Genomic DNA, 25,505 nt, shown 5'->3' on the forward strand with positions numbered 1-25,505 from the left:
ATCGCATGCAGTCCTTGTTCCTAGATGTAGAACTTTGCATTTGGTTGTATTAAATGTTTTATTTGTATGGGCCCAGTTTACGAAGCAATCCAGCCTGCTCTGCATGACTGCCCTGTTTTCATCATTTACCACTCCACTGATCTTCATACATTTTATTTTGTGTCTCTTCGGGTATTTCTAGCCCTTGCACAGGAAGCAAGAAGAGAAAGAACTGAGTGCCCCTTTTCTGCAATTCAGGTGAAATCCTGCTGCTCCAATCCGTCAAATAGCTGATTTTTTAAAACACATAATTCAAAAATACAGCAAAAAAGGAGTTTATTGGGAATCTATGTGGGCTTTGCAGAAGAGACATTGTAAGTCCTCTGTTAGTCCAAATGAAATTCTCTGATTACATTTTCAGTCCCCCGGAACACGGTGATGTTTAATAACCACCACTGCCTAGCTGCACCCAGAGATTCTAGTAACAGATCAGAATGAAGCTTTGGGATGTTGCCAACCCTGCCCCCCATCCCAAAGACGGTGTTAGACTTATTAAACAATAGGTGTGAAATCCTGGTCCAATTTGCTTTTGGTTTCAAACTCCCATGGGCTCCAGTGGGGCCAGGATTTCACTCGAGAGATGGGGAGAAACCTTGTTTTCTCTCTTAACCTGTAGACGCTGAATGCTAAATCCTAAACTAAACACAAAATCCAGTTACTCTCCAGCACCAGCCTGACTTTTTCTGTTTTCTTTTGCCACAAGAGAGTTGGCATTAAACCCAGAAGTTGATTTTTAAAGGGGTCACTCACTGAGCTGTAATATTTTACTTGTAGTGATTTTTTTTTCTTTTACAGCTCAGTTTCAAAATCTGCTTCAGACGAACACTTCTTGTGTATTTAGTATGGTTTTCTTAAAACATGGGTTTGGGACAATTAAAAGTTGAGGGTAGGTTATATCAATAACCAAATGCTTAACTGTAGATCTGGCATTCATCTTCCCAAGTTACTGGACGGCATGATCATAATACATGCCAACAGTCTGGACATACATGAGCTGTGGCTAACAAGCCCCTTCTGATAAGGGGAGATAAAAGGATTTCCCTAAATATCTAAAATGAAGCAAATTGAACTACCTATGAAACACAACAGCACTACAAATGAAAAAGGGAAAAACCCATGCACATAAATCCCTTTCAGCTGCCAGAGGAGGCCAGACACCAGTTAGGTTCTCGCTGTTTTTCAGGGTGGTCCTCTCCTACCCTGCTTCCCCAATACTCCTCAGCTGTTCTCCTGGCCCTCCCTTTGTGCCCCATTCCTCTCTGATCATTCTTCTTTCACAACCCTTTCTACTCCTCTCAGATGCCCTCTTTGCTACTCACCTCACCTTCCTTTCTGATTCATTTCTGCTTCTCTTCCGTCTCCCGTAGGTTGGTTTTTTTTGTTTTTTTTTTTTAAAAAGACAACTGTTATAGCTGCTCTGTCCTTCTCTGTTCCAGGTCTGCCCTACCCCTTCCACTCCTGCCCCCTCCCCTCTTGCTGGTCTTTTTACCATGCTGTTTTACCATGCTAGTCTTCTAATTGGCTTCACATACCCACAGACATTATCTGGACTGTCTCGGCCATCAAATGCTACTCTGAGAAGAGAGTGTGCTGAGACAGGGTCCTAAAATAAATGCCTGATAATGATAAAATGTCAGACTATTTTGTCTGTTTGGTTAATTGCCATTATTTCATTATTAGGCTGAATAGGAAAAATATTTCTTTGGGGCAGTTATCCACTCATTTGTGCATGTGTACAAATGAGACTCACACATGCACATACATATTTTCTCCTATTGATGAATTATTTCTAGATGTCCAAAGCAGGTACTTTACACCATGTAAAAACATTATTCTTAACAAAGGCTCAGTTAATATTAAAAGCCTAAATTGTGATGACGTGTGTTCTTCTTGGTGTGGATTAAAATTTATTAAGGAAATGATCAAGTTTATATTCATTCAAATCAAAATACATATGTTTAACCTTTAGACAAAAGAAAGTGCACCATAAACACGCTTTCTCTTCTGCACATTATCAGCATTTCTCCTTTAAACTAAACAGGAATGTGTAATTTAATAAAACAGTAAAAAGAAATGTTCAGGTGCCCTAACACCAAAATCTCATTAAATGCCTTACAAGGCAAGATCAGGCTGTTTAATTGGGGTCTGATATATATAAAACTGTAAGGATTTCTAAGTGTCTCTCTCTCTTGCTCTTAGAATCCTATAGGAGGCATCAGTATACCACGGTAGAGCTGGCTACACCAAACAGTGATGTGAGACACTGAGATAAGAAGTGAAGCAAGTCTCTCCACAGCCAGTAGATGTCATTGGTCACTCTTCATATCACAAGTTGCTTGGCACTGATTACTGTCAATGGCACAAGAGGTAAAGGACACAAAGTATCTCTGCTTCCAAGATGTAAAGATCACCAAAGAGGCCCCTTATACTCTCTTTACTCTCTTCTATAATAATTTTGTATTTGTTCCTTCTGAATGGAGTACAAATGCTGCAAATGTGGCAGTTCCCTTCACATTAAAATATTATTTCCTCTTTAGGCTTTTCAAATGATAACTACAGTTTACCACAGAAATCAGATGTTTACCACGGTAACAGAGAATATATTAATCCAGCAGAAAACTGTTGTCTCTTTTCCCAAAGTTCCAGTCCTTATTGCATCTAACTGGTGACATCAAGTTCTTCACGCTCTTTTCTAAGAGATATCTTACCTGTTGCCACTGCCAGACCTTCAGTTACAGCTTTTGTCATTCCCACTGTGTTCAGTTGCTTGGAAACTCTCCCTGCGGGGTTCTCCTTTGCCAAGAGATAGCTAACTTGAGATGCTAGGCTCTTCAACTGGCACGTTTGAAATCCTGCGCTTCTGATCTCTACAAATCCTTTATATCACCAGACGGACCCAGGAACAATAGAAGTACAATCCCCTGTAAATCAGGGTTGCTACACACTGACTGCCACTGAACCAACATATGTTTGAATTAACCGGAACTAAAACCAACAATTTCCCTACATCTTTCTTGCTTATAAATGTAACTGTGTACCAATGCCCTGCACTAAATTTCCACACATATTAGATTCTAACTTTAAAAAATAGCCACATGTGAGGGAGCGAGGGGCCTCAGTGAGCTAATGTACCAACTTTTCACATCTGGAGTTCAGAGTTCAAATTGGCATGTAGCTCATCACAAAACCACTGCACAAGCTGGTATCATGCCCTTGGGTAGTCTCTGACCAAAAGAGGTCCAATCCCTGAATTGTGCAGCATTTATTGATGTCGAGATCCAGCCACCCATGCATATAGAAACTGGCACGCTAGCCTCTGCTAAGCGTCCCTCTGCTTCACAACCACCAAATTCACTTCAAGCTATTTTAGAAAAACAACTAAAAACACATTGTGAAAAGGAAGAGGATCCCTGGTCTTTCCAAAATCCTGGGATGCAGAACTCACAGAGGAATATTTTCAGAGTTGTTGAAAGAGGTTAAACTCCTCCTCTGGCTTAATCTGAACTATATAGTAACAAGCACTTTAATATCAGGAACTGGGTTATCTATGCTTTCATATTGGTAATGAAGTCACCTGCCTGATTCAGTTATATATTGTACCACCACATCCCTATCAGGCTAAAAGAGGAACAGAAACAAAACACCTCTGAGAGAAGGAGGTCAATGTCCTTTAAAAGTATTTTAATGAATGGCTCTCTCCTTTCTTCCTACTGCCACCAAGACAAAACTGGAGAAAAAACTATTGGAAAAAAGCTGCCAGGTTGTTTAAAAGCCTCACTGCCCATCACAGGAGCTATGTTTGGGCTTTTTTTCCCTCACTGAAAGCCTAAAAGGAAACGTACCGTCATGTGATTTTTTTTGGGTCAAGTTTCAGACTCCAGCTTGAGGGGAGGAAATAACTCAGTACCCAGTTTTTAAACTGCTGGCTGCATTATGCATGTAGCTGCTGGGAAGATTTCAATCTGTCTAGAACTTCAATGGATAGAAAACATGTAGCTCTGCTGAGGTAACAATCCTGTAGACTGCAAATATTTTGTCCCCGTCTATTACTGTGCTAGTGAACACCTCTAATTATACTGACAGGGTTAAATATATCCCGTGGCCTGGGGCAATCCCATGTCTGTGGGATCTCCAAAAGCTCAACATCTAGGGAAATTTTGGGGAAGATAGTGCTGTGAGTGCATAGCTTGTTTCCCTCCCCCACCCCTCTTCTCTTGCTGAAGAGCTCTTTAAATTCTTCTGAGGGAACCAGGAGCGACCTGTCATAGAAATGCAGTCAGTAGCAGGGGTGAGCTTTATAACCTTAAAAGACAACGAATATGCAAAAGGAATAAAAAGGAAATTGTTTTTCCAGCTTATTCAATTATTGATCTTTCAGGGATCTGTGTTGCTTTCTCATATGACTGACGAGCTTGAAACTCTGTACCTCAATCACCTCCGTCTCCTCAATGAACCTCCTGCTGACGGAGTGCAGGGCCTCCTGCGGCCACTCATGAAACCAGTCAATAGCTGTGCAGTTAACTATGGCTGGGAACTTCCGAGCTCTAACTCTCAGCGTGGAACCAACTGGAGAGAAACACAAAATGATCTGTGGAGATGAGGAGGGAAAAGAGAGTAAAGAATTACATGGCAAGTTGAGGCAATTAAAGAAAGGAATGTAGTGAACCATGGCAATGAGCCACTGCAAGTGGTTTCACAGCTAAAATTCCAATCAGCCTAGCAGCTAATGAACTTACGCAAATTAGAATTTTACCTGATGCAAATAGGTTTTACTCACTATATTGTATATTATACAAACAATGCCTGCCTGTGAGTTCCTTTTCCCCCTCCCCAAGCTAGTTTCAGTTACTCAGCTTGATGTAGAGTAAAATCAGTAGTGTGACCATAAAATCTTGTCAACACAGAGACAGCTAGAGTCCACTCATTCCGATAGCCAATCTAACAGCATTGGTATTCCTGAATTTATGTAGGTTAAAGCTAATATTTAAACACTGCTTCAATATCTCCCTGCAACCTCAAAAGGCATCTGAAAAAAAAAAGAAAAGGGCTCATAGTTTGTACATGCATTTCCAAGGATTATTCTTTCTGGAAAGCAGAATACAGCTTCCAAATCAGGGCTAAAATATCTAAATAAATAAATAAATACTGTGATTAGACTGATTTGTTGTTGAAATCACAACATTTTACCAAAACTACTCCAGAGGAGCTGGCAGAGGGGCTAGTTATTGTACTTAACATCTTTTTAGGGCATTATGTTTAATTTGAAATAATTAGCCGAATGTCAAGCATTAGATTGTCAAAGATGGGAAGGAGTCTTTCCCCCCATATCTACACTCCTAGGATGACATGCATTGTTTCTCTTATTATTTAGGAATATTTCAAATCATGTGGTATCAACATCTGTTTGATTAAATATCTTAATACTATTAATTTCAGGGGTAAAATACCCAAATAGTACTTTCACTAAAACTGTAAAACATCCAGAATTGATTATCACCATTTCTAATAATTGCAGAAGCCAGGACAGAGACTGGTGGAGCACTCTGCATAGATGATAGGTTTATTCTGCGTCTTTAGTCATCTGTCACCGCTGTTATAATGTATTCACGGAAAATTGTCAAGAAGCAAAGTGAGGCCTGCTGAAAAGGAAAGAAAAGCAGAGCAATAAAGGAAGCTGTGGTGGTGAAAAGACAGAGGGCTGAAATAAGAGAAGTCAAGGAAGGATGAAAAATAAAGAGGATTGGTCAGGAATAACATTTGGCCTGGATGGTGGACTATTGGGAAAGGAGGGAAGAGAAAGACAAGTTGGGATGAGTAGAAGGTAATAGTGGGGAATTGCTCAGCCGCTCTGCTGTGATAGCTCTTAAACAGAATATCTGAGAAAAGATAAAAGGCTAACTACTGCAGAACTGTTTTCTACAAATTCTTCCCTGAGGGGGTAACCCAGATGGACAATTTGTTGCAATCAATCTGCACTTATAGGCAAAGGTGAATAAATTTCAGCAGTAATCACCCCAAACTGGGAAATCTTCTACCATTCAAATAATGAAGATTATGCTCAGATTGTAAATTCTTTGGGGGAAAGGACTGTCTTTTTTTTATACCTGTGTATACATACAAGGAGGCCCTCATCACTGACTGGCACCTCTAGAGTCTATTGCAATACCACCACCCATCTGGTTTTTGTCACTTTGTCCTTGGCCTGTTCTAGCTTTGAAGAGCTTGAAATCAATGCATGGTAATGGGGATTTCCCCCTGTGCTTCCGCCCTTTACTACCAATGCAATAAGGAAATTGTCATTGAATTCACAATCTGTGGTATTGGGACAAAGTGATGCTTCTTCTGGATGGTGCTGGCTTTACAAATGAAGCAGGGCGGTGTGATCGTTGACAGCTTCACACAACCGCTGGCACTGTTCTCAGAGGGGAATGTTATTGGCCAGAAAGTTAGCATAAAGAGCACAATTTCAACAGTCGTTTTGGAAACCATTATGGAGATGGGGAGAGGGAGAGAAGAGAGTGAAAGACAGGCAGTGAGGGAGGAGAAGAAACTGAAGGGAGATGAGGAAAAGGAGCAATGAATTAAAGAAGACAAACAATTGTCAATACAAAAATGACAGTTGAGTACAAAACAGTAAGATGGCAACTGGGCTGTTACTGGAAAAAATCCTATATATAAAGAACTAAATTAAGGCCTCAAATCCATGCATTTGAGACCCTGGTCTCTGTTTTGCTACCTCACTATTTTTTATTCCATTTACCTTTTTTTACATCTTGCTAATTGTGGCTCACATGTAGCAATTCAATTTCCATCATGCTTAGCACAATGCTTCAGTCGCCTTTAGCCTTTAGCTATGATCTCATTGAATTTATTTTCATGTGTGGCATGGGGGGAGGGACGACTATTTCATGTTTTAATGGATATTTGATTTGCTGCAGTCACTCTGTTTTCCCCAGTTGATCTGGTTTATGTACAGACAGAGGGAACACCTCTCTAATATTTACCTCAAATACCTCTACCCATAACTCACTTGTACATTTATCCTGGATAGCACTTGAGAATGTGCCAGCAATAATAAGCTTTAAACCAGAGTTGGATGAACAAAAATAGGATAAGTGGTTCTGTTAGAGAATCTCAAAAGTGTATATAATTATCTGAACTTTTTCAGGCCCCATGTCCCCTGCTCTGTGATCTTCATACAGGTTCCCCCCTCCTCCATTCAGCCCTCCTACTTTTCTGCAACCACTCAGTTCAGTTTTAACACCAAGATGTATTTATTACATCTTTGCATGTATTTATTCTCTTTTTATGTTGCAAGACTATGTTGCAGGCTCATGAAGCTGTTACTTCTTCCCCAGTTAACTAAGTTCCTCACATTCATGCAGGTTTCATACCCAGCTTTCCGAGTACCTTTGATGCAAGGACAATCAAAATCCAAAGTTTTGTACACACTGCCAAGCAAGGAGTGACGCAGAATTTAACACTTTCTCAGTCTTTCATCCCAACCAGCAGTTTTCTCCTTTCTAAATGTTAGGCACAATTATTTTTGTGGTATAATAATTACTTTTAATAACCTATTTAATTAAACATATGGAATTATTATTTATACAGCACTTTTGGGGTACAGATGCTTTTCTACATAAGCTTACTTGGTTTTTCCACATCAAAATAGCTCATTAGAATCTACAAGGTACTGTATTTTTTATGCATTGCAGCACTTTGAAAACCTAATCTTGACATTTCAGGATTGCTTTCTTTTAACTTCCTCTTGGCATATAAATTGTGGATTTATTGAATTATCTACAGATCCCACCTGCTTTCCAGTCCTCACACAGAGAACTTCTTGAGATTTTAAAATTTACATTCTAGTCATGTGTTCTCGCATTTTCTCTGATGTAGCTAACAAACTGTCACCAGTGCTTATTTTGGTGACCAGTAGGCAAAAGCATTTCGGAGCTAATCTCTAGAGCAAATGATGGAGATGACTAAAGGGGGGGAGGGAGGTGTGAGGCATGAACAGTCATTTAGGAGAGGGGGGGAACTGGTTGAGGCAACTGTCATCTTAGAAAAAGTTGCTAGGATTTACATCACCAAAAGCAAAACTGATATCAGCCTCACATTTTAATAGCAGAGTTGTTTTGAAGCTCCAGATAGAATAGTTTTGTCATTTTTATCCTGACATTTTGCTTTTTATTCTTGCCTTTGATTTTTTTAAGCAAATGTTTTGCATGCGCTGTGTCAGCCTTTCCACAGCTTTCATACATACATTTCTTTTTTCTTTCTATAACTTTCATTGTCTACACCTCAACTCATTGCCTTTTGCACTTCTACTTTTGTGGTCCAAACAGGAACACTACGCTTTGATTCTTTGAATTTGCAGAAGAGCTGAACAAACAATGGATTTTGTTTCCAGAACTGAATTGAAAAATTTGGGCCGGAGAGAGGGGGGAGGGGTGGAATCCTATTCAGTTTGAAATGAAACAATTAAAAAAAAAAAAAAAACTTTTTTGATTAATTGAAAAACTAGAAAAAAATTGTTTTGAATCAACCAAAACATTTTGAGTCAACCCAAAACTATTTTTCCCCAGTTTTTTAAATTCATTTTGGCCATTTTCACCCATTTTTTGTGTTTTCTTTAAACTGGCCATATTTAAAATTGAAATGCCATTTTGAATCAAGTAGGAACAAAATGATTCAACTCTTTCTAAATGAAACATCTTAAAACATTTTGTTTTGACTCTTTCACATTTTTTTTTCCTAACCAAAACATTTCAAACGAATTAGGCACATACAACTAATAGTTTCAGACCCGAAAATGCATATTTTGGTGTTTTGTCAACAAAATTTGCCCAGCTCTAATCTGGATTCCTGATTCCTCACAGACCTAACTGTATGGTACAAGATGAGCAGTGATCAGAAAGGAAACAGGTGCTTAATCTATAGTGTTGATTTTAGTAAAATGCTGAATAGTAAAGAGATGTTTTAACTTCATTAAGCTTGAGGTTCAGGAATTGATTGAAATCCTTAATGTATTTTCTTTTATATCTTATTAGTCTGTGTTTACACTGAGAATCTGGGGAAAGGAGGTAGGCAGGAGGAGGGTCACCCAGCAATAACCATAAGTACACACAGATATCTGCCAGCGTGTTAACTCATGAATTTTATGTCTCCAACAGAACTACAACATCTCTACTTTACAGTCTTTGCAATGTGAATAGAAACCCCCTGTTGTTGTCTCCAGAAGTGGTAATTTGCACAGTGGGAGACCTGCAAAACGGTGGCAAGGTAAGAGGCATTTTGAAAGCAGATTTTTTAAAAAGCCTTTTAAAAATAATGAAATCATAGGAGCAGTCAGAGGGGTACAAAGGGAAGGGAAGGGAAAAGAAAAAAGTGAGAAGAGATATACAGGGATTCACATCTTTTTTCCTCCTTTCTTAAAAATTGCCTATGAATTTGACGTTCATGAGACTGAGAGACTAACATTAACTAGTGCTAAACATAAAGTGGGCAGGTACTTTCCCCACCTCTGATGCACTTCAGCCCTGACAATCTAAAACAGTAGAGAATGCAATTCATACTAAATTCTCCTAAGCCTTCCAGAGTCCAGTAACCAAATGTTCACCACAGCCCTGGGCTTAAGAAGAAATCACCAGTGGAGGACAGAAGTGATGGCAACAGAACAGGAAGGCAAAGGAAACAAAAAAGCAATGGATGTGAAGAGAGGTGAAAATTGGTTAGAGATCATCTTAATCCCTGCAGTACAAGCATTTACATCTATTACAAAATGTCTTCTTTAAAAAAAGGTATTTACTGTTATAAAACTGAATATTCTTATTATCCATCTAGACGAAATGTAAAATTGAGATGTGTGTGACCTTAAAGCCTTTAAAGATCCCCTGACACTTTTCACACAAGCAGAGTCGCTGGCTTCTGTTTTCCAGTTTCCAACAAAGATAACTGAATTTTGCCTATATAACATCTCCCCTACAGTAGGTTTCAATAGGATATGGCATTCTTCTTCACTTCCTGCCCTAAATTGCTTTGTAGTGTTGCTGCGTTAAATAACTCCAACATTTTACCTATAAAACAACTGCATTATGATAGGGAGTGAAGTGGACTCTACACTGGAATTTCAGTCACTAGTACAAATGCTTAGGGCAGACACGATTTACATCAGTGCAGATAACCAGTGGCTAGAGTCCCAGTGTTAATAAGGCCCGTATCTATACACCCTTGCACATAACGTCACAGCCTAGTTCAGCAATCCTTACCCAGGTAAAGCTTCCATTAACTTCAAGACAGACTTAGGGAAGAATTAGACCAATAGTTTGTAACTCATTTGTACATTACTTTGGGATCCTTCTGCATGAAAGGCACTATATAAATGTAAGCTCATTATCAAAAGCATTACCCATGTGGAAATGTGCATCTTTATGCATAGTGTCCTTATGAGGACTGGATTCTTAATACACTCTATAGTATATTCATATAATCCAATTTTCCATCCTTAGTTGCTGGTTTTACATAGTTTCTCTTGCATGTGATTTTTCTTACTTTTAGCTGGAGTCGCACTCTGTCCAAAAAGAATCTCCAACAATTTTCTCTGGTGTCAATCAGACCCAGACTTCGGACCTCAGTCCTAATTCCTGTAATAATGCCATCTATATCTTCATTGCTGAATAGATCTGGAACTTCTCCTGCATAACAACATAAGGAGGGCAGGGGAAAGTCAGAAGAGTCTCAAAAAACAAGAGTCCAAACTATTAACTAAAGTATGTGTTATATGATCTAGGAGCAGGGACCGTCTTTTTGTCATGTCTGTACAGAGACTAGCACAACAGCAAACTCTTCCATGACTGAGGCTCCTAAGTGCTACGGGAATAAACAACAACTAGTTATTGCTACCCATACACTTTTATCTAAAGAGAATTTTCTCTGAAGTGAAAAAAGTCTGCGTTTTACTTTTATGAACTATGAAGCACTATGAAGCATGAGTGTAATGTCCTCTAAAACAGTAATTCTCAATCTTTTCCAGACCGTGACCCCATGTTACAAGTGAAAAGAGTTTGAGGATTCCCCTCTGGCTATAAAGAATGGGATGTTGGTCATAACCTGTCTGAGTCCTGTTTGTGACCTCCAAATTCAGAACCCAGACCCTGGCCTAAAATGTTAATGGAGCCCGATTCTCCTCTCTCTTACACTGGTATAATCAGAATAAATGCATTTAAATCAATGGAATTACACTAGTATAAAATGGCATAAGCAAAGAAGAGAATCAGGGAAATGAAGTCTACAACCTATTAATTACATGACATTGTTATTAGCCTTCTCAAGGGGACACTGCTTCCTTAAGCAAACCCGGTATAATACTCAAGTTAGCTGGGTTTAGATGGCTTCTTCTAAAGGATTCCTTCTGCAAACATCTCAAAGACAAATAATCTCTCTCTAAAGTTCACTGAAACCACAGATCATTTGTCACTGGGGAAGATCTTTCAAGAAATGTGTTGGTCTAATCACCTGATGCCAACAAGTCATTAATCAGCACAAGAAAGCGTTCATCGGGAACGTGGGCATCTGTCAGCAAAAACACAGTGGGCATGCTCTTGGCTCCAGTCTTGATGTACAAATTGGCAAGATCTCCCTGTAAAGAAAAGAGGCAATCATTCATGTTTTGTTAAATGTGGATACAGGGGGAAAAAAGGCATGAAATGCATGTAGTTGATAGCAATGCCTCGTTGCCTTTACATAACTCTTTCAATTTATTTACAGCTCTTTAGCTTGCCACACTGCATTCAAAGGTGGGGAGGGGAACAGGTTACCTCCAGTTTTAGACATCTGATTTACAAGAACGGTGGTTTTGACATGACCAAGTGGTATTGATGAAAACAGGCCGCTAATCAATAAAAATTTCCTCCTAATATAGTGAAAACTGATATTGTAACACCTCTGCCAAGTAACTCCCTTTCGAGAACAGTTTTAATTATGCTAATAATACCTGGGCATCAGACAGAAAAGCCAGCTTAATCTTTTTGATTGGTTTTCTTATTGTTTCTGTTGTATGCAGAATGCAAAGGTTTTGTTTCTGTGTTTATTTTTTGCAGGAAATAGCTTTTCACAGATTTCATTAAGATTTCACTAATGATTTCACTAAGAGAGGAAAGGTGTGTTATTGTTATTTGTATTGTGGTAGAGCCTAGGAGCCCCAGTCATGGACCAGCATCACGTCGTGTTAGGCATTGTACATTACAGAATACATTATTTAAAAAAAGAGAACACATCACCTGTATATGAATTTGATTTCATTTGTGATATAGATTATGTCCAATGCCAGGTTATATGCTAAGCCAGTCACGTGGTCCAGTGACAGAGATATCCTCGGGCTATGACAGGGGCTGGCAGATTCCTGCCTCATTTCCCCTCCTCAACTGCCTGGGGCAAAAGTTCATCTGCTGCTACATCTTAGGCTATGTTTACACTGCCTCTCAGTTTGGGCTAGAGGGGTGTGAACTGCAGTGCACATCAAAGTGCTATGCTATAACTCCCATGTGTGGACACTGGGGGCGTGAACTAAGGTTCTTGGTTCACCTTAACATAGTCCTCATCAAACAGGATGACAGTAGTGCGAACTAGGAACCTTTTGGTGTGCACCCACACCGTCCACATGAGCAATCAGAGCCCAGCACTTGGGTGCACATTACCATTAACACCCTGTAGCCACTGGGAGATGTGGACTCCCTTGGAGACTGATGGAGAGGGAGGGCCAAGCCCCCCCAGGGGGGGCGGAACCCGGAAGTCCACCCCCACCTGACCGAAAACAGAGAGGCGGGACAGGACGGGGAAGTATAAAGGGCAGGCCTTCCAGCTCCCTCGGGGAGAGCAACCGAGGGAGAAGGACATCTCTTCCTGGGTACTGGGACCGGAGCTTGACCGTTACCCTGAAGAGAAACTGCCAGAGCTGTCCACCAGCTGGAGCCCTGCCAGGAGGATCTGCCGGGGCTGCCTGAGCCCAGTGTACCCAAGGAAGTACCCAGGCCCTGTGACCTGGAGGAGCTGCCAGAAATGCATAGCCCCTGCAAACCAGAGTAGGTACCTGGCCCTTGCAACTTGGAGGAGCTGCCATATGCGGATGACCCTGAGGAGATGCCAGACTTGCCACCAATCGACGAGGCCGAGGGGTTGTGGAACCTCCCTCTGGCAGAACACCCCGAGGAGACTGATGATGACTCAGAGAACAAGGTACTCCAGGGAAAGGGGGGAAGGAAGGAGCCCAGGGAAGCCAGATGACAGTCTGTTTGCGTTATGGCCTATAGCTGAGTCAACACGTTTTGGTTGGAGCCCCGCTGACTCAGTGACGGAACACCTCCTCACTGCCAAGGCCCTGGGCTGGGACACAGTGAAGTTGGGTGGGCCTGTGTCCCCCTCCCACCCTTCCAAGCCCAACCTTGGGTGATTGCCCTACACAGGGCTACAGACTATTTACCTTGCTGCTCCGCCTGAGGGCCTGGGCTGTAAACTGTTCATTTGCCCTGCCAAGGGCTACAGATTATTGGCCGTGGACTGTGTGTTCACTCTACACAGGGCTAGAGACTATTTGCCGGGCTGACCTGCCCTGCCTGAGGGCCGGGCCCCAGACTGCTGGATCGCCCCACCAGAGGGTTGGGGGCCAGGGTTTTGGGATCGCCCCAGTAGGTCGCAGTGGCCAAGAACTGCTAATTTCCCTCTCTAGTTTAAGCCTCCGCACAGGACATAGCCACTGGGAGATGTGGCCTCCCTCAGAAATTGACAGAGAGGGAGGGCCACCACCTCTCACCCGCACCAGGGAACGTTTACAACTCCAGTAGTCTGAATTGCAGGGCAGTGTAGACAAGCCTCAAGTCTTCACTTGAAGCCATTGTTCTCTGAATCTGACATCACAATTAATTGTAGAAATGATCAGAAAGACAAGCAGAAGATGATGTCTCCAGGATACAAGAATTATGTTTTCACACAAAAATTGAAGAATACAGAGAACAAAAGGCTCTACGCTCAGAAAGGTCCCTCACTAGAATGCTTCACAAGAGTTTTCCATGAAGCAGCAAGAGCATCTCAATGAGTTCCAAATTCTGCCATTACAAACTCCATGCAATCCCCTTAACTTCCAGGTGGCTTCAAATTAATATTCGTCAAATAGGGAAGAAAAGCAGCATAAAAATATAAACTCTTGCCAGTCACTATAGGCAAAATCCTACCTTCTCTATTATTGTATGTATGGAGGATGCTTTGGATGGGAAGTAGAATGGAACCCACTATATAGTGTGTTTTGAGCCTTCACCTTGGCTTGGGTAGGACTGTGCATTGGAACATAGCTTACTGTTGTCCCAAAAACAGACAGGGTGTACCTCCCTTTTGCAATTAATGGCCAATGAAGCCTAGGATCTAGTGGATTGATCATAGTCCAAACTGGCAGATAATTTCCTATTGGGGCCATAGTGCACCAACCAGGGTCATACACAGACCCTCATCTAGCACTCTGGCCAGTAGATATGGAATCTTCACTTGCAGCTCCACAAGGAATGTGGGGGAGAAGAATTTCCATATAACCCCCTTCCCCTATTAGTGCATACAGGACTCAGTTGCCAAGATCCTCAGCAATACAGCCCTGATCCAGCAAATCACTTAAGCACATGCTTAGCTTTAAGCATATGAGTAGCCCCATTGATTTAAATGGCTTATATATAGCAGAGGACAGAATTTTGCCCTGCAATTCTCTATGTAACAATTTTATTCACTTAATGATCTTACAACTGATCACCAAAAACCACAAAAAACTAATTTTTTACCCAGATATTTGTAGCTTACAAAATAGCTATCCTGAGGGGGGGGGAAGGGAGGGGAGAAAGGGTGGTGGTGCTGGTGGTGGTAGTGGTGAGGAATTCCCATAGGATTTAAAGGAAACTACCAAAATACTGTAAAGTATGTAAATAGACACAAAAGTACCCTTCCACCTACAATTTCTCTGTTGAAAATTTAAAGAAAATAAAATTTGAAAAAGCACAGCTAAAAACCACAGGATCCGCAAGTTTGGTTACTGTAAGAAGAGCTATCAAAATAATGGACTTTTCAATTCACTGGTCAATGAAAAAAACCAAATAGAAAAATTAATTTAGGGTCAACCCAAAACAAACATATTTTAATTTTCCAGAGAAATGAAAAAGTTAAAAAATATTGTTTGGTTCAAACAAAATGTTTAGTTTCTTTTTAATTTTTTTTGGTCTGAAAATTTTTGCCCAGTTCTAACCTCAAGTTGTACTGCTCTTCCTACACTTTTATTGTTATTACAGCAACTTCTCAAAATCACTAATTCTCAGGAGAATCAAATAACATCTATTCATTTACCCTGAGGTCCTGGATCCCATAGCCTTTCCTCAGCGTGATCTGGAACACATCAAGGGAGCTGATGTATGCTGCCAGCCTAGATAAGCTTTGTTTTCCACTACCGCCTACTCCAATAAGAAGTGCATAACCCCGAGGGGCTTCCAAGATACGACTAATACGGCACCTGATGATGGAAAAATGAATACAATATAGAATACAAGAACCATATTAATTCAGTTTCTAATTTCCCTTGATTAAATGTAAGTTACAATTCTAACTAATTTTGTATTAGGGTGTTCTTGAACTCCATATACATGCTATTATCATCTCACATTTCAATTGCCAACTTCCCCCAAAATTTGGAAACCTTGATAGGCAGATGAGTCTTGCCCAGATATCATAGAAGACGTAGCACCATTCCTCCACCTGAGTTCACTGGATGTACAACCTTTAGGGTGGTCACTTGCTAAGCCATATTTTAAAAGCCTAATCAATGCCTACTGAAGTCAGTAGAAAGACTTCAATTTATCTTCAGTGAACATTGATCAAGCCCTAGAAGCGCATCAGGCATTTAGTATTAGGAGATCTGGACCACCAAGACAAAGGGATTAACTAAATTTTGCTCCAAAATCACTTCATGAAGACATGTTTGAACATTAGCCTTCAATTTACACCTGGCATTTTTAGCTTAGAGTTTAAAGAAAGAACTTGACTAGTCACCAAACATCCTAAGCCAAGGTGATATTAAACTGCAGACCAAATTCTCAGATGACGTCAATGCAGCTGTGCCAGTTTACACCAGATGAGAACTTGGCCCAGAATAACCATGATTTAGTCTCATGAGGCTCTGTTGGAAGTGTTTTGGTATTTTTTGCCCACATATCAGTGCTGCTAAGAGTTAAAGAGAAAACAGACATATTATAAATAATAGTCTAGGTTGAACTAGCAAAAAAAAAACCCTGAAAAAAATCATAATTAAAAAAATATCCTGAAAATTGTTTTTCAAAATTTTAAGTCATCTGATTCTAGGGTTATTACTGTTCAATATCACCATAACAGAAACTGGTGAAGACACCTGAAGCTTTTGTTTCACTGCATACCCTAGATATGGTGTAATAATTTAGACATTGTCATCATACCGGATCATATCCCATTCCAGAAATCATTCCTGACATATGTTCTTGAGTGAACTCTTTTGAATTAAACAGTAGAAGAGGATTTGTGTCTAATATGGATACCTCCTGAAAGGAGAATAGCTAACCTGTTAAATGAAGACTGATATGTTGAGTTCACAGGCAAAGCTATCCTTGGCAAGAATCTAAACTGATTTGATAATTGGTTCTAAGAGTAAGAAAAACAGGGAGGAAAGCTTTAGAGGACTTATCTAGACTTTGTCAGTGAGAAGTTAATGCGCTGCCAACATTTCAAGAGAAGGTTTCTGCATTCTGATAGTTAAATCTTAAATTTCCCAATTAGGAGAACAGAGTGCACAACCCTCAAGAAAAATCCATAGGGTTATTTTTCTAATTTAAACAACTTTTTTCTCTGCTTGGGTTGAGATTTCCACAGTGGGCTACTTTGTTAAGGATGACTCTCACAGTGGTAGATAAAACACAACAAAGAGGCAGAAATACTAGTACAACTTAACAATAAGAAAAGGTTCCATCTTAGAAGTTTTGGCACCACAAACCATAGGAACTGCATTAGCAGAACTAAACATTGTCAGCAGGGAATGCTATAACTCCCTGAGAACCACAGTGTTGCATGTTAATTGAGAGACTGGGTATATTAGACAGAGATTCTAAATGGTGAAAAGTAGAAGCAATTTTGAATCTGTACTGCACTGACTCAGAAGAATCCTTCCTTCAACTCCTGAAAACAGAAAAATTGTTCAGTTGCTTCCATTGTTAGTAAACATAGCTACTGTAGCTTAACTTGGACCTCAAAAATTGCACTGCAATATTTTTGGCCATGATGGACACCAATATACAGTCCCAGACAAAAAACAGTAAGATGGATATAAGGTTGAGAGTACATATTAGTAACCTACGGGTAAAACATATTACAGGGATGTTGTATGCAAGTATTATAAAACAAGGAAATTCAGAGTTAAGATTGTGCTTACAAGAAATCTACATGTTAAAGTAGGGAAATGTACAGTTAAGGCTCCCAAAAAACCTTAAACTCTGCCTTGTAGTGACACTACACAATAACCATATGATTTTAATGTTTGTGGTCCCAGATTAGATTAGCCTGATTTTTAAAGATAATTGATCATTTTTTTCATATGTCCACCCTCTCTTCCTTAAACAAAAGACTGACACAGATACTAAATTTTTCAAAGAACCCATTTTAAAATTATTTTAATTAATAAATTAGTGGATTTACTAGTAATGTCTCATAAAAATCTTTATGGTTAAATTCCAGTTTACTTGTAACTATAGACTCGTGACCTGCATCTCCATAAGGGTATCAGAGAAGTTCTGTCACTCTGAACAATGCTGGATGGTCCTCTCAATATAATTATTTTATTAAAAATGCTACTAATCTGTAAAAATGTGAGCACTTCGATATAGCAAAAAGAGGCAATTTCTTACCCAATAATTCTCTGATAGCAGCATCTCCTCCAAGCCTGTCTGTATGATCTATGCATAAATAAGCATTTAAATGGGGCTTTTACAAGAAGTCTACTTACACATGCTGCATGGCATCTTCAAATAAAACTAGGTTCATAGAAGCATTAAGCTCATTGTAGCTTTCTAGAGCCTCTGTAAGTATCTTCCTCAGTATTTTCCATTCCTTGACTGGCATGTAGTAAGGATCTGCTACTCCATTTGCAAAATGGCAGTAAATGAGTGGGCACTGGAACAGAATGTGATCTTCCACACCCTAGCAAGTGGGGAGAGAAAAAAGAAAATGTCAAAAAACATAGGAAATGTGCTACATGTAATGGCAGGTCCAACAAGAAAGCCCTCAATACTGCCTAACAGATAGACTTTGCTGAAAAGGTTCAGCTTAGAGCTGATTAAAAGTTTTGATTTGATACTCTTTTCTAAAAATAAATGAACTTCCTTAATTTTTTTCCAGAAAAATTGCATGTTTTTCTAAATTTTCCAATTTTTCAACAATAAAATAAATGAAACATACAAGCTCACAAAAGATTTCCATTTTTCAATTTTTGGCTCCCTGCCAACACCCCACACCCTTCCACCCATTCTTCCTCTTACCACTGCTTTTTCAGCAGCAAAATGTAAAAGGGTGAAAGTGCGTGTGTGGGGAGGGAGGACCCAAAGTGTCAAAGTGAAAACTGCTTCTTTAATTATTTTTTGGGGGTGAGTTTTTTTGGGCAAAAAAATTCAAGAAAATTCTTTCCCCCCTGCTTTATTTCAGACAACATTCCCACTGCCTTGTCTGGTAAATGATGGATACATTTCAGAGCAATAAATGTTTTTAAAGAACCACAGCACTCAATAGTTAATTCACACTTTGGTATGGGCACCAATACACCATTTATTCAGGAAGAAACTACAGGTTTTAATATCCTGCTAATGTATTTTGCTGGCTTTCTGCTGCATTATTCCCAATGCAATGTTGTGCCATGCCCTATATAATGGACAGCACTAGATAAACATTTTGTTCATTGTACATGTCATGTTAGGATAGAAGAGAGAGAGTTGTAGTAAAGTTTAATAAAAGGGTTGTTAAAAGAAAACAAAATAAAGTAAGAGGAAAAAGACATACTCCTTGTAGCTGCATTGTAAATCAGACAAGAATTTAGCTCAAAAGATCTAAACTGAAACTGTAACCTGTATTTATTTGTAAACTTTGTTTACTGTGTATCTAATTATTTTTTATTTTCTGTAACACTGGTTTATATTTATGTTATTTGCAAGTGCCCAGATGACAAAACTATATGTTGTTATAACTATGTGATCCGATGCCCAAATAAATGCCACAGTTAAAAACTAAGTAATAAAGATAATTTCATTTTGCATTACATAGTTGCATATGTTTTGTTAATCAGTCAAACTATTGAAGGAAAACTCTAATGCAAAAGAAAAAATTAGTCACATAAGGAAAAAGCTACAAAGGTATTCAACAAATATATTTGTGTCACAAAGCAATTATGATAAAAAAAAAATAAATGCCATCTTGTTACTGCAGATACACCCAACTGTATGAAGTTTCATGTCAGTGAGAAAGTCATTGTCTCCATTTGAAGGACAACCTCAAGTGTTTGCTTAAAGTTCCTAACAACAGTGCAGCAGATACTTGAAAATCCTCACAGCTAATCAAACATTGAACGGAGAACTATAGTCAAGAAGAAAATTACCATCTTTGCAGAGACCAGAATTAATTATATCAGACTGAAAAAGCCTTACTTATTATGACCATTGGAAAGCTAGTACCTGCTACCACATCAGTCAGGTGCTTTCTTTTCCTTGATAGAAACCCTGCTAGCAGATGACCTTAAAGGGAGCATGCTGAATCAGCACATTCATTGGCTGCAACATCTTGGGCTACAGTATTGGACTTTTGTGGTGATTTACAGTTGCAGTAAATTTGACATATCACTGAAAAGCTTTCATTTAATCAACACTGCAAAAGGAGATATTTCCAGTCTATAGCCTTACCTCAAAATACTTGTGTGCACCGTCTATCAACTTTTTATGAAAGAAATGACAGTCTTTTGGTTCCACCAGTTTATCTCCATAAACACGTGAAGACTCATGAAGCCAAAGACATACAAGATCATTTGGTTGCTTTAAACAATCAGGAGTAGCAAATAAAATTCCCTAAAAACAATACAATGCAACCACATTTTAAAAAAATTCTGCCACTCAGCAGCAACATTTCTAGAATGCCAGTCAGATTTTGCTCCTTTATTTTCTTAAATATAAAAGTCACTTCATTTGCCTAAAATTCCCTTCCACGCTCATTACATTTTCTTTTTTTCAGAAATTGATTGTACTAACTAATAGGTGAATATATATATATAATTTATCTTTTGGACTGTAAATTCTTGAATCTGCATCTGGATCCCTTTGCAGATTAGCAAGTGTTGCAGTTCATCAAGACTGTGAATAAATGGAATTCAAAACACACGGCTGGAAAGAAGGAGCCAAGTGTAGATCAGTGAGGTATGAGGACTTGGTTCATGGTGGGATGGAGAGGACAACCAGCACCATGAACCAGTTATAAATAGCCCTGTTTCAAGGCATTACTGAGGAAAATCTGAAAGGGTCTGTCTTGGCCAGGAAGTAAAAGACTATTTAGAATGTGTTAACTGGTTGAGTTGAAGCCCTAAACTCATTAATCCAAGCCCAAGGCTTCAACTCAACCAGCTAGAATGTACTAAAGTACAACTTGCCTTATATATGCTAGAATTTTAGAGTGCTAGCTAACCATTCTAAAAATAACACCTTTTTATCATAGTGAAGACAAACCCATGATGACATGCTCCAATCCCTTGCCTCAGTCTCTTTACCTCAGCCTCATTCCCCCATCCTTTGCTTCCCCACTTTCTTTCACCTTTTTGTCCCCTCTCCTTTTATCTTTCCATTTAGCTATTTCCCTTCCAACAAAACCTCACACACACACACACACACACACACACACACACACACACACACACACACACACACACACACATCATAGCACTAACATGATGTTTGCAAACCATCATTCTGAGCATTACATCCCTTTCCCCTGCTGTCTGTCTACTTAGATTGTAAGCTCTTCAAGGCAGGGACCGTCTCTCACTATTTGGACAGTGCCTAGCACAATAGGGCCTTATTCTTGGTTGATCTCTAGGCACTACTATAATAAACATAAAAAATTACTACTACTACGAATAATATTTATGTGTTGTGCCCAGAATGAAAGCCAGTCTGATACAGACCTGGAAGATGTTTGAAAGATCTCTTAGGTTAAAGATGTAGTGGAATTTTATTGCAGTTGGCAGAAAGTTCTGAACCATAGTCTGATGAAGCCATATTGCTGCTTGGATCATGGCTGGAGCGTTCTTTAACACTGACGGATTAAAAACATGCCGCTGGAAGTGGAAATCAAGGATCTTGCTATAGATGGTGTTCAGGGCAGCAGCAGAAGGGAAATTCAGAGCAAACACTGTGAAATGTCTCTGAAAATAAGAAAAAAATTAAGATTTTTATTATTCTGAGAGAAGACAGAAGTGAAGTCAATGACCAGCTGATAATTCCAATAGACTGAGGTAAAGAGGCTGACACCCTGAGTGGCACACAGCAATGTCTACACTGCAGCCTGGACAGACAGACTTGCTCGAGCAAGGCATGAGCTAGCACGCTAAAAATAGCAGTATGAGCATTGTGGCTTGGGCTTCAGCTTGGGCTCTCAAGCCCAGGGGTTGGCTGGACTTGCAACTGTAAACTGTAGACTGAGCCGCAATGTCCACATCGCTACTTTTAGTGCACTAGCTCAAGTCTGTCTAGCCCGGCTCCCCAATGCAGTGTACGCACACACACCCTAAGAGGGGCCACAAGGGAGGTGGTTGTGGTACCCTGCTTCTGAGACTACTTGTATGTTGGCCCCAGCCATGATGCTCATGTACAGCCATCCCCATGGAGCTCTAACTACGACTAGCCAGCTGCCAGCCAGGGATAGCGGTGTACTCCAGTCACAGCCCATTCCCACCCTCTGTGCCAGGGACTGCAGTAGATTGGGGCTGCAATAACCCTCCTGGGGATTTCCTCTCCATGGAGGTTCACATGTACTACAGGAGCAGCAGGCCAGAGAACATGGCCCAGGAATTTGTAAATGAAGGTTACCTTATAGAAACTGGAGTTTTGTGACGTGTGGCACCTCTAAGTATTCACTGCAAGTGTGCACGTGCTCCGTGCACCCGAGACCAGAAACTTTTCAACAGCAGCATCCGTTAGTCCTTGCCTGCACTCTCTGCTCCTCCAGCTCCAAACCAAGGGCATATGGGATGGGCAGTGCGGATTGACCACCTTTCCAGTTCCTACTCTGTGGCACTTTAAAGACTAACAAATTTAACATTTGCAGACATAAGCCTCTGTGTTACCTATTTTCTGTATTACTGCATCTGAAGAAGAGAGCTGAAGTCTCTCGAAAGCTTATGTCTGCAAATATTAAATTTGTTAGTCTTTAAAGTGCCACAGAACTCTCATTGTTTTTGCTGTATACAGACTAACACGGCTACCCCTCTGGAACAGTTCCTACTCTACCACACATAACCCTAGTATAAGGATCCAAAGCAAAGGGGAAGGGGGCGGGTTGTGAATATGCATGAGGAACACACATCCCGTTACCACAAGGTAAGTAATCTTCCTTTTTTCTTCAAGTGCTGGTCCCCATAAATATTCACTGTGGGTATCTCCCAAAGCAGTGCTTACTGAGGCGAAGACAGAAAAGAGGTGCTCTGCACCACTGTTCACAGGAATCACTGAACCAAAGGAACCATCCTCAAACAAAGCCTGAACTAGGACATAATGTCCAGGCAACATACGAGTGGAGCCCCATGTTGCTGCTCGACAGATCTCCTAAAGTCAAATTCCTTGTACGGAAGCCACCAAGGTAGCTTGAACAGTGGTTGAATGAGCCCTGACAGACTGAGGAGGGGCTTCTGTAAGTTCATAGCAGATGAGGATGCAACTGGAAACTGATTTCAAGAGTCTTTGGGAAGACATTGCTTCCCCTTCCATCCTCTTAGCAATGGAGATGCATAACCTTCAAGATCTTTGAAAGGGCTTCATCCTGTTCGGGTAGAAGGCTAGATCCCTGTGCACATCCAGGGAGTGAAGTCTCTTGTTCCCACCACAGTTTTCAGGTTTGGGGTAAAATACAGTAGGTGGACTTTTGGGTTCAAGTGAAAGTCAGAAGGAACCTCGGGGATAAACTTTTGGTGTAATCTCAGGGAGTACTAGTCTCTGGGAAAGATCATATAAAGTTAAGTGCACCACTGGGGCCCCAAAACTCACTCACTCTCCTTGCCAAGGTGATAGCAGTTGGAAGCCTACCTTCATTGAAAAGTGTAAGAGGCCAAGGGCTTGAATGGTGCATTTATAAGTGCCAAAAGAAGCAAGTTCAGGTCCCAGGCAGGCATAGGTTTAAATACCAGCGTGAATGTTATGACAATGCTTTTTAAGAACTTTACTGTTATGAAGTGAGTGAAAACTGGGCAGTTCTCCACTGGAGGATGAAAAGCCATTAATACTGCTAAATGTATCTGCAGTGAGCTGATGGATAGGCCTGATGACTTCTAGAAGAGAAAATATTCCAGGATAAGAGAGATCCTGGACTCCTTCAGAGGTAAGTGATGCTGCTGACACCACAGGGAGAACCTTTTTCTCATGGAAGTATAGCAAGATTTCTCTAGGTTCAGTACCTATCCAAAAAATAGGCTATCAGTGAGGGACTCTGCATTGGGGTGACTGGTCCTGCCTCCATTCTGCAGCAGTAGGCTTAGGAATGGCTATAAGTATATGCACGGGCAAGAAGTTAACTGCAGGATTGTGGTGAACCAGAACGGCCTTGGCCATCAGGATTACTGCTGCTTTGTTCTTCCAGAGGATGCAAAGAAGCAGGAGGACAGGAGGCAACGCGTACATCAATGAGTACATCAACAAGTCCAACCACTCTACTAGGAAGGCATTCCTATCGGAATTGTCTTGAGAGCAGTAATCCCAATATTTCCTGTTTCCTGTTTCTCTGGGTTCCAAAGAGATCCCAAGATGGAAATCCCCACTGCTGAAAATCTGCTGGATCACCAAAGCATGAAGCTCCCACACATAGTCCTTGGGGAATGTCTGCAGACTGGATGCTCCAGTTCCAGACTTCGATTGCTTCTCTGCAGCGTGGGGAGAAGCTTGCTCCCCCTTGTTTGTTTATATAATAAACAGAGGTCATATTGTCTGACCTGACCTGGACATGAGAGGACCTGACGAAGGGCAAGAATCTCTTGAATAACCGCTTGCAGGAATCTCTTGCATTCGGGTACTACCCAAAGCTCAAGAAAGTTGGTGTGCAGTGTAGACTCCCATGGAGTCAGGAGGCCTGAGCCATGTGGTTGTTTGGGTGCACTCCTCATCCCAGCAGGGAGGCATCTATCATGAGCATCTTTGAGGATGGAGTGGGAACAAAGGGATTCCCTACACAGACAATGTCCTTTGTCTCCCACTAGGTCACTGACAACAGGACACTCCAAGGAAGTGAGACCTGTTTGTCCAGAGGGGTCTCTACTCAGAGCACAGACTCTTCTGAACCATGTCTGGAGGCACCATAGATGGGGATCGCATGGGTGCATGAGGCCATGTGGTTCAGCAGGATCAAGCGGGACTGGACTGATGTCTGAGGGCTGAGTTAAAGTTGAGAAATAAGGTCTCACCAGCAGGAATCTGTTCCGAGGTCAGCATGCCCTGGCTGCAATCAAATCCAGATTCACTTTTATAAATTCTATAGCTCTTGGGGATGAGGGGTGGGGGTTGAATTCGACTTTTCTGAATTTTACCTGAAATTCTAAAGTGTGACATAGGTCGAGTAAGGAAGTGACTATCACCTGCACCTTCTGACATGACCATCCCATGAGCAGCTAGTCATCAGGTAGGGAAATACTGGGTTGTCTTGTCAGCTCAGGTAGGCTGCTACCACAACCAGAGTCTCTGTAAAGACTCATGAGGCCGCTGAGAGGCCAAAGGAAAGCACTCTGTATTGGAAATGCTCTGGGCCCACTGTAAAGAGCAGGAATCTCCTGTGTGCTGGATAATGGCTACATGAAAATACACGTCCTTCAAATTGAGGGCCTTAAACCAGTCATCTTAATTCAGGGAGGGCATTATAGCAGCTAGGACAGACATTCAGCTGTCTGAGGTCCAGGGTGGATCTCTGATCCCCTTTCTTTTTGGGGATTAGGAAGTATTTGAAGCAAAAGCATTTCCCTCTGTGTTGGGAGGTATAGGCTTTGTAGCCCCTAGCTGGACTATGGCAGCTATCTCCTGTTTGAATATCCTCTCAGGAGGACAGTGGTTACTGAAGAGGGGTTTTGGAGAAGAGGTAAATAGGAATCTGATTATGTGGCCGGTTGACATGATATTTAAGACCAATTTTTCCAATGT

The 25,505-nt window shown here is 40.7% G+C and overlaps 1 protein-coding gene across 1 annotated transcript in view; it reads right to left on the reverse strand.

Annotated features, from left to right (window-relative positions):
- DNAH11 (dynein axonemal heavy chain 11) overlaps positions 1–25,505 on the reverse strand; it is a 261,889-nt gene that overhangs the window by 113,016 nt on the left and 123,368 nt on the right. The window contains 7 exon segments of the mRNA XM_067562084.1: positions 4,466–4,627; positions 10,594–10,736; positions 11,557–11,680; positions 15,415–15,577; positions 18,089–18,282; positions 20,028–20,189; positions 21,296–21,535. Of these exon segments, the coding sequence (XP_067418185.1) occupies positions 4,466–4,627; positions 10,594–10,736; positions 11,557–11,680; positions 15,415–15,577; positions 18,089–18,282; positions 20,028–20,189; positions 21,296–21,535 (1,188 nt within the window).

This window comes from Emydura macquarii, unplaced genomic scaffold (assembly GCF_026122565.2).
Source record: "Emydura macquarii macquarii isolate MOO-44397 ecotype Brisbane River unplaced genomic scaffold, CSIRO-AGI_Emac_v2 contig_2422, whole genome shotgun sequence".
In the NCBI taxonomy this organism is placed as follows: domain Eukaryota; kingdom Metazoa; phylum Chordata; order Testudines; family Chelidae; genus Emydura; species Emydura macquarii.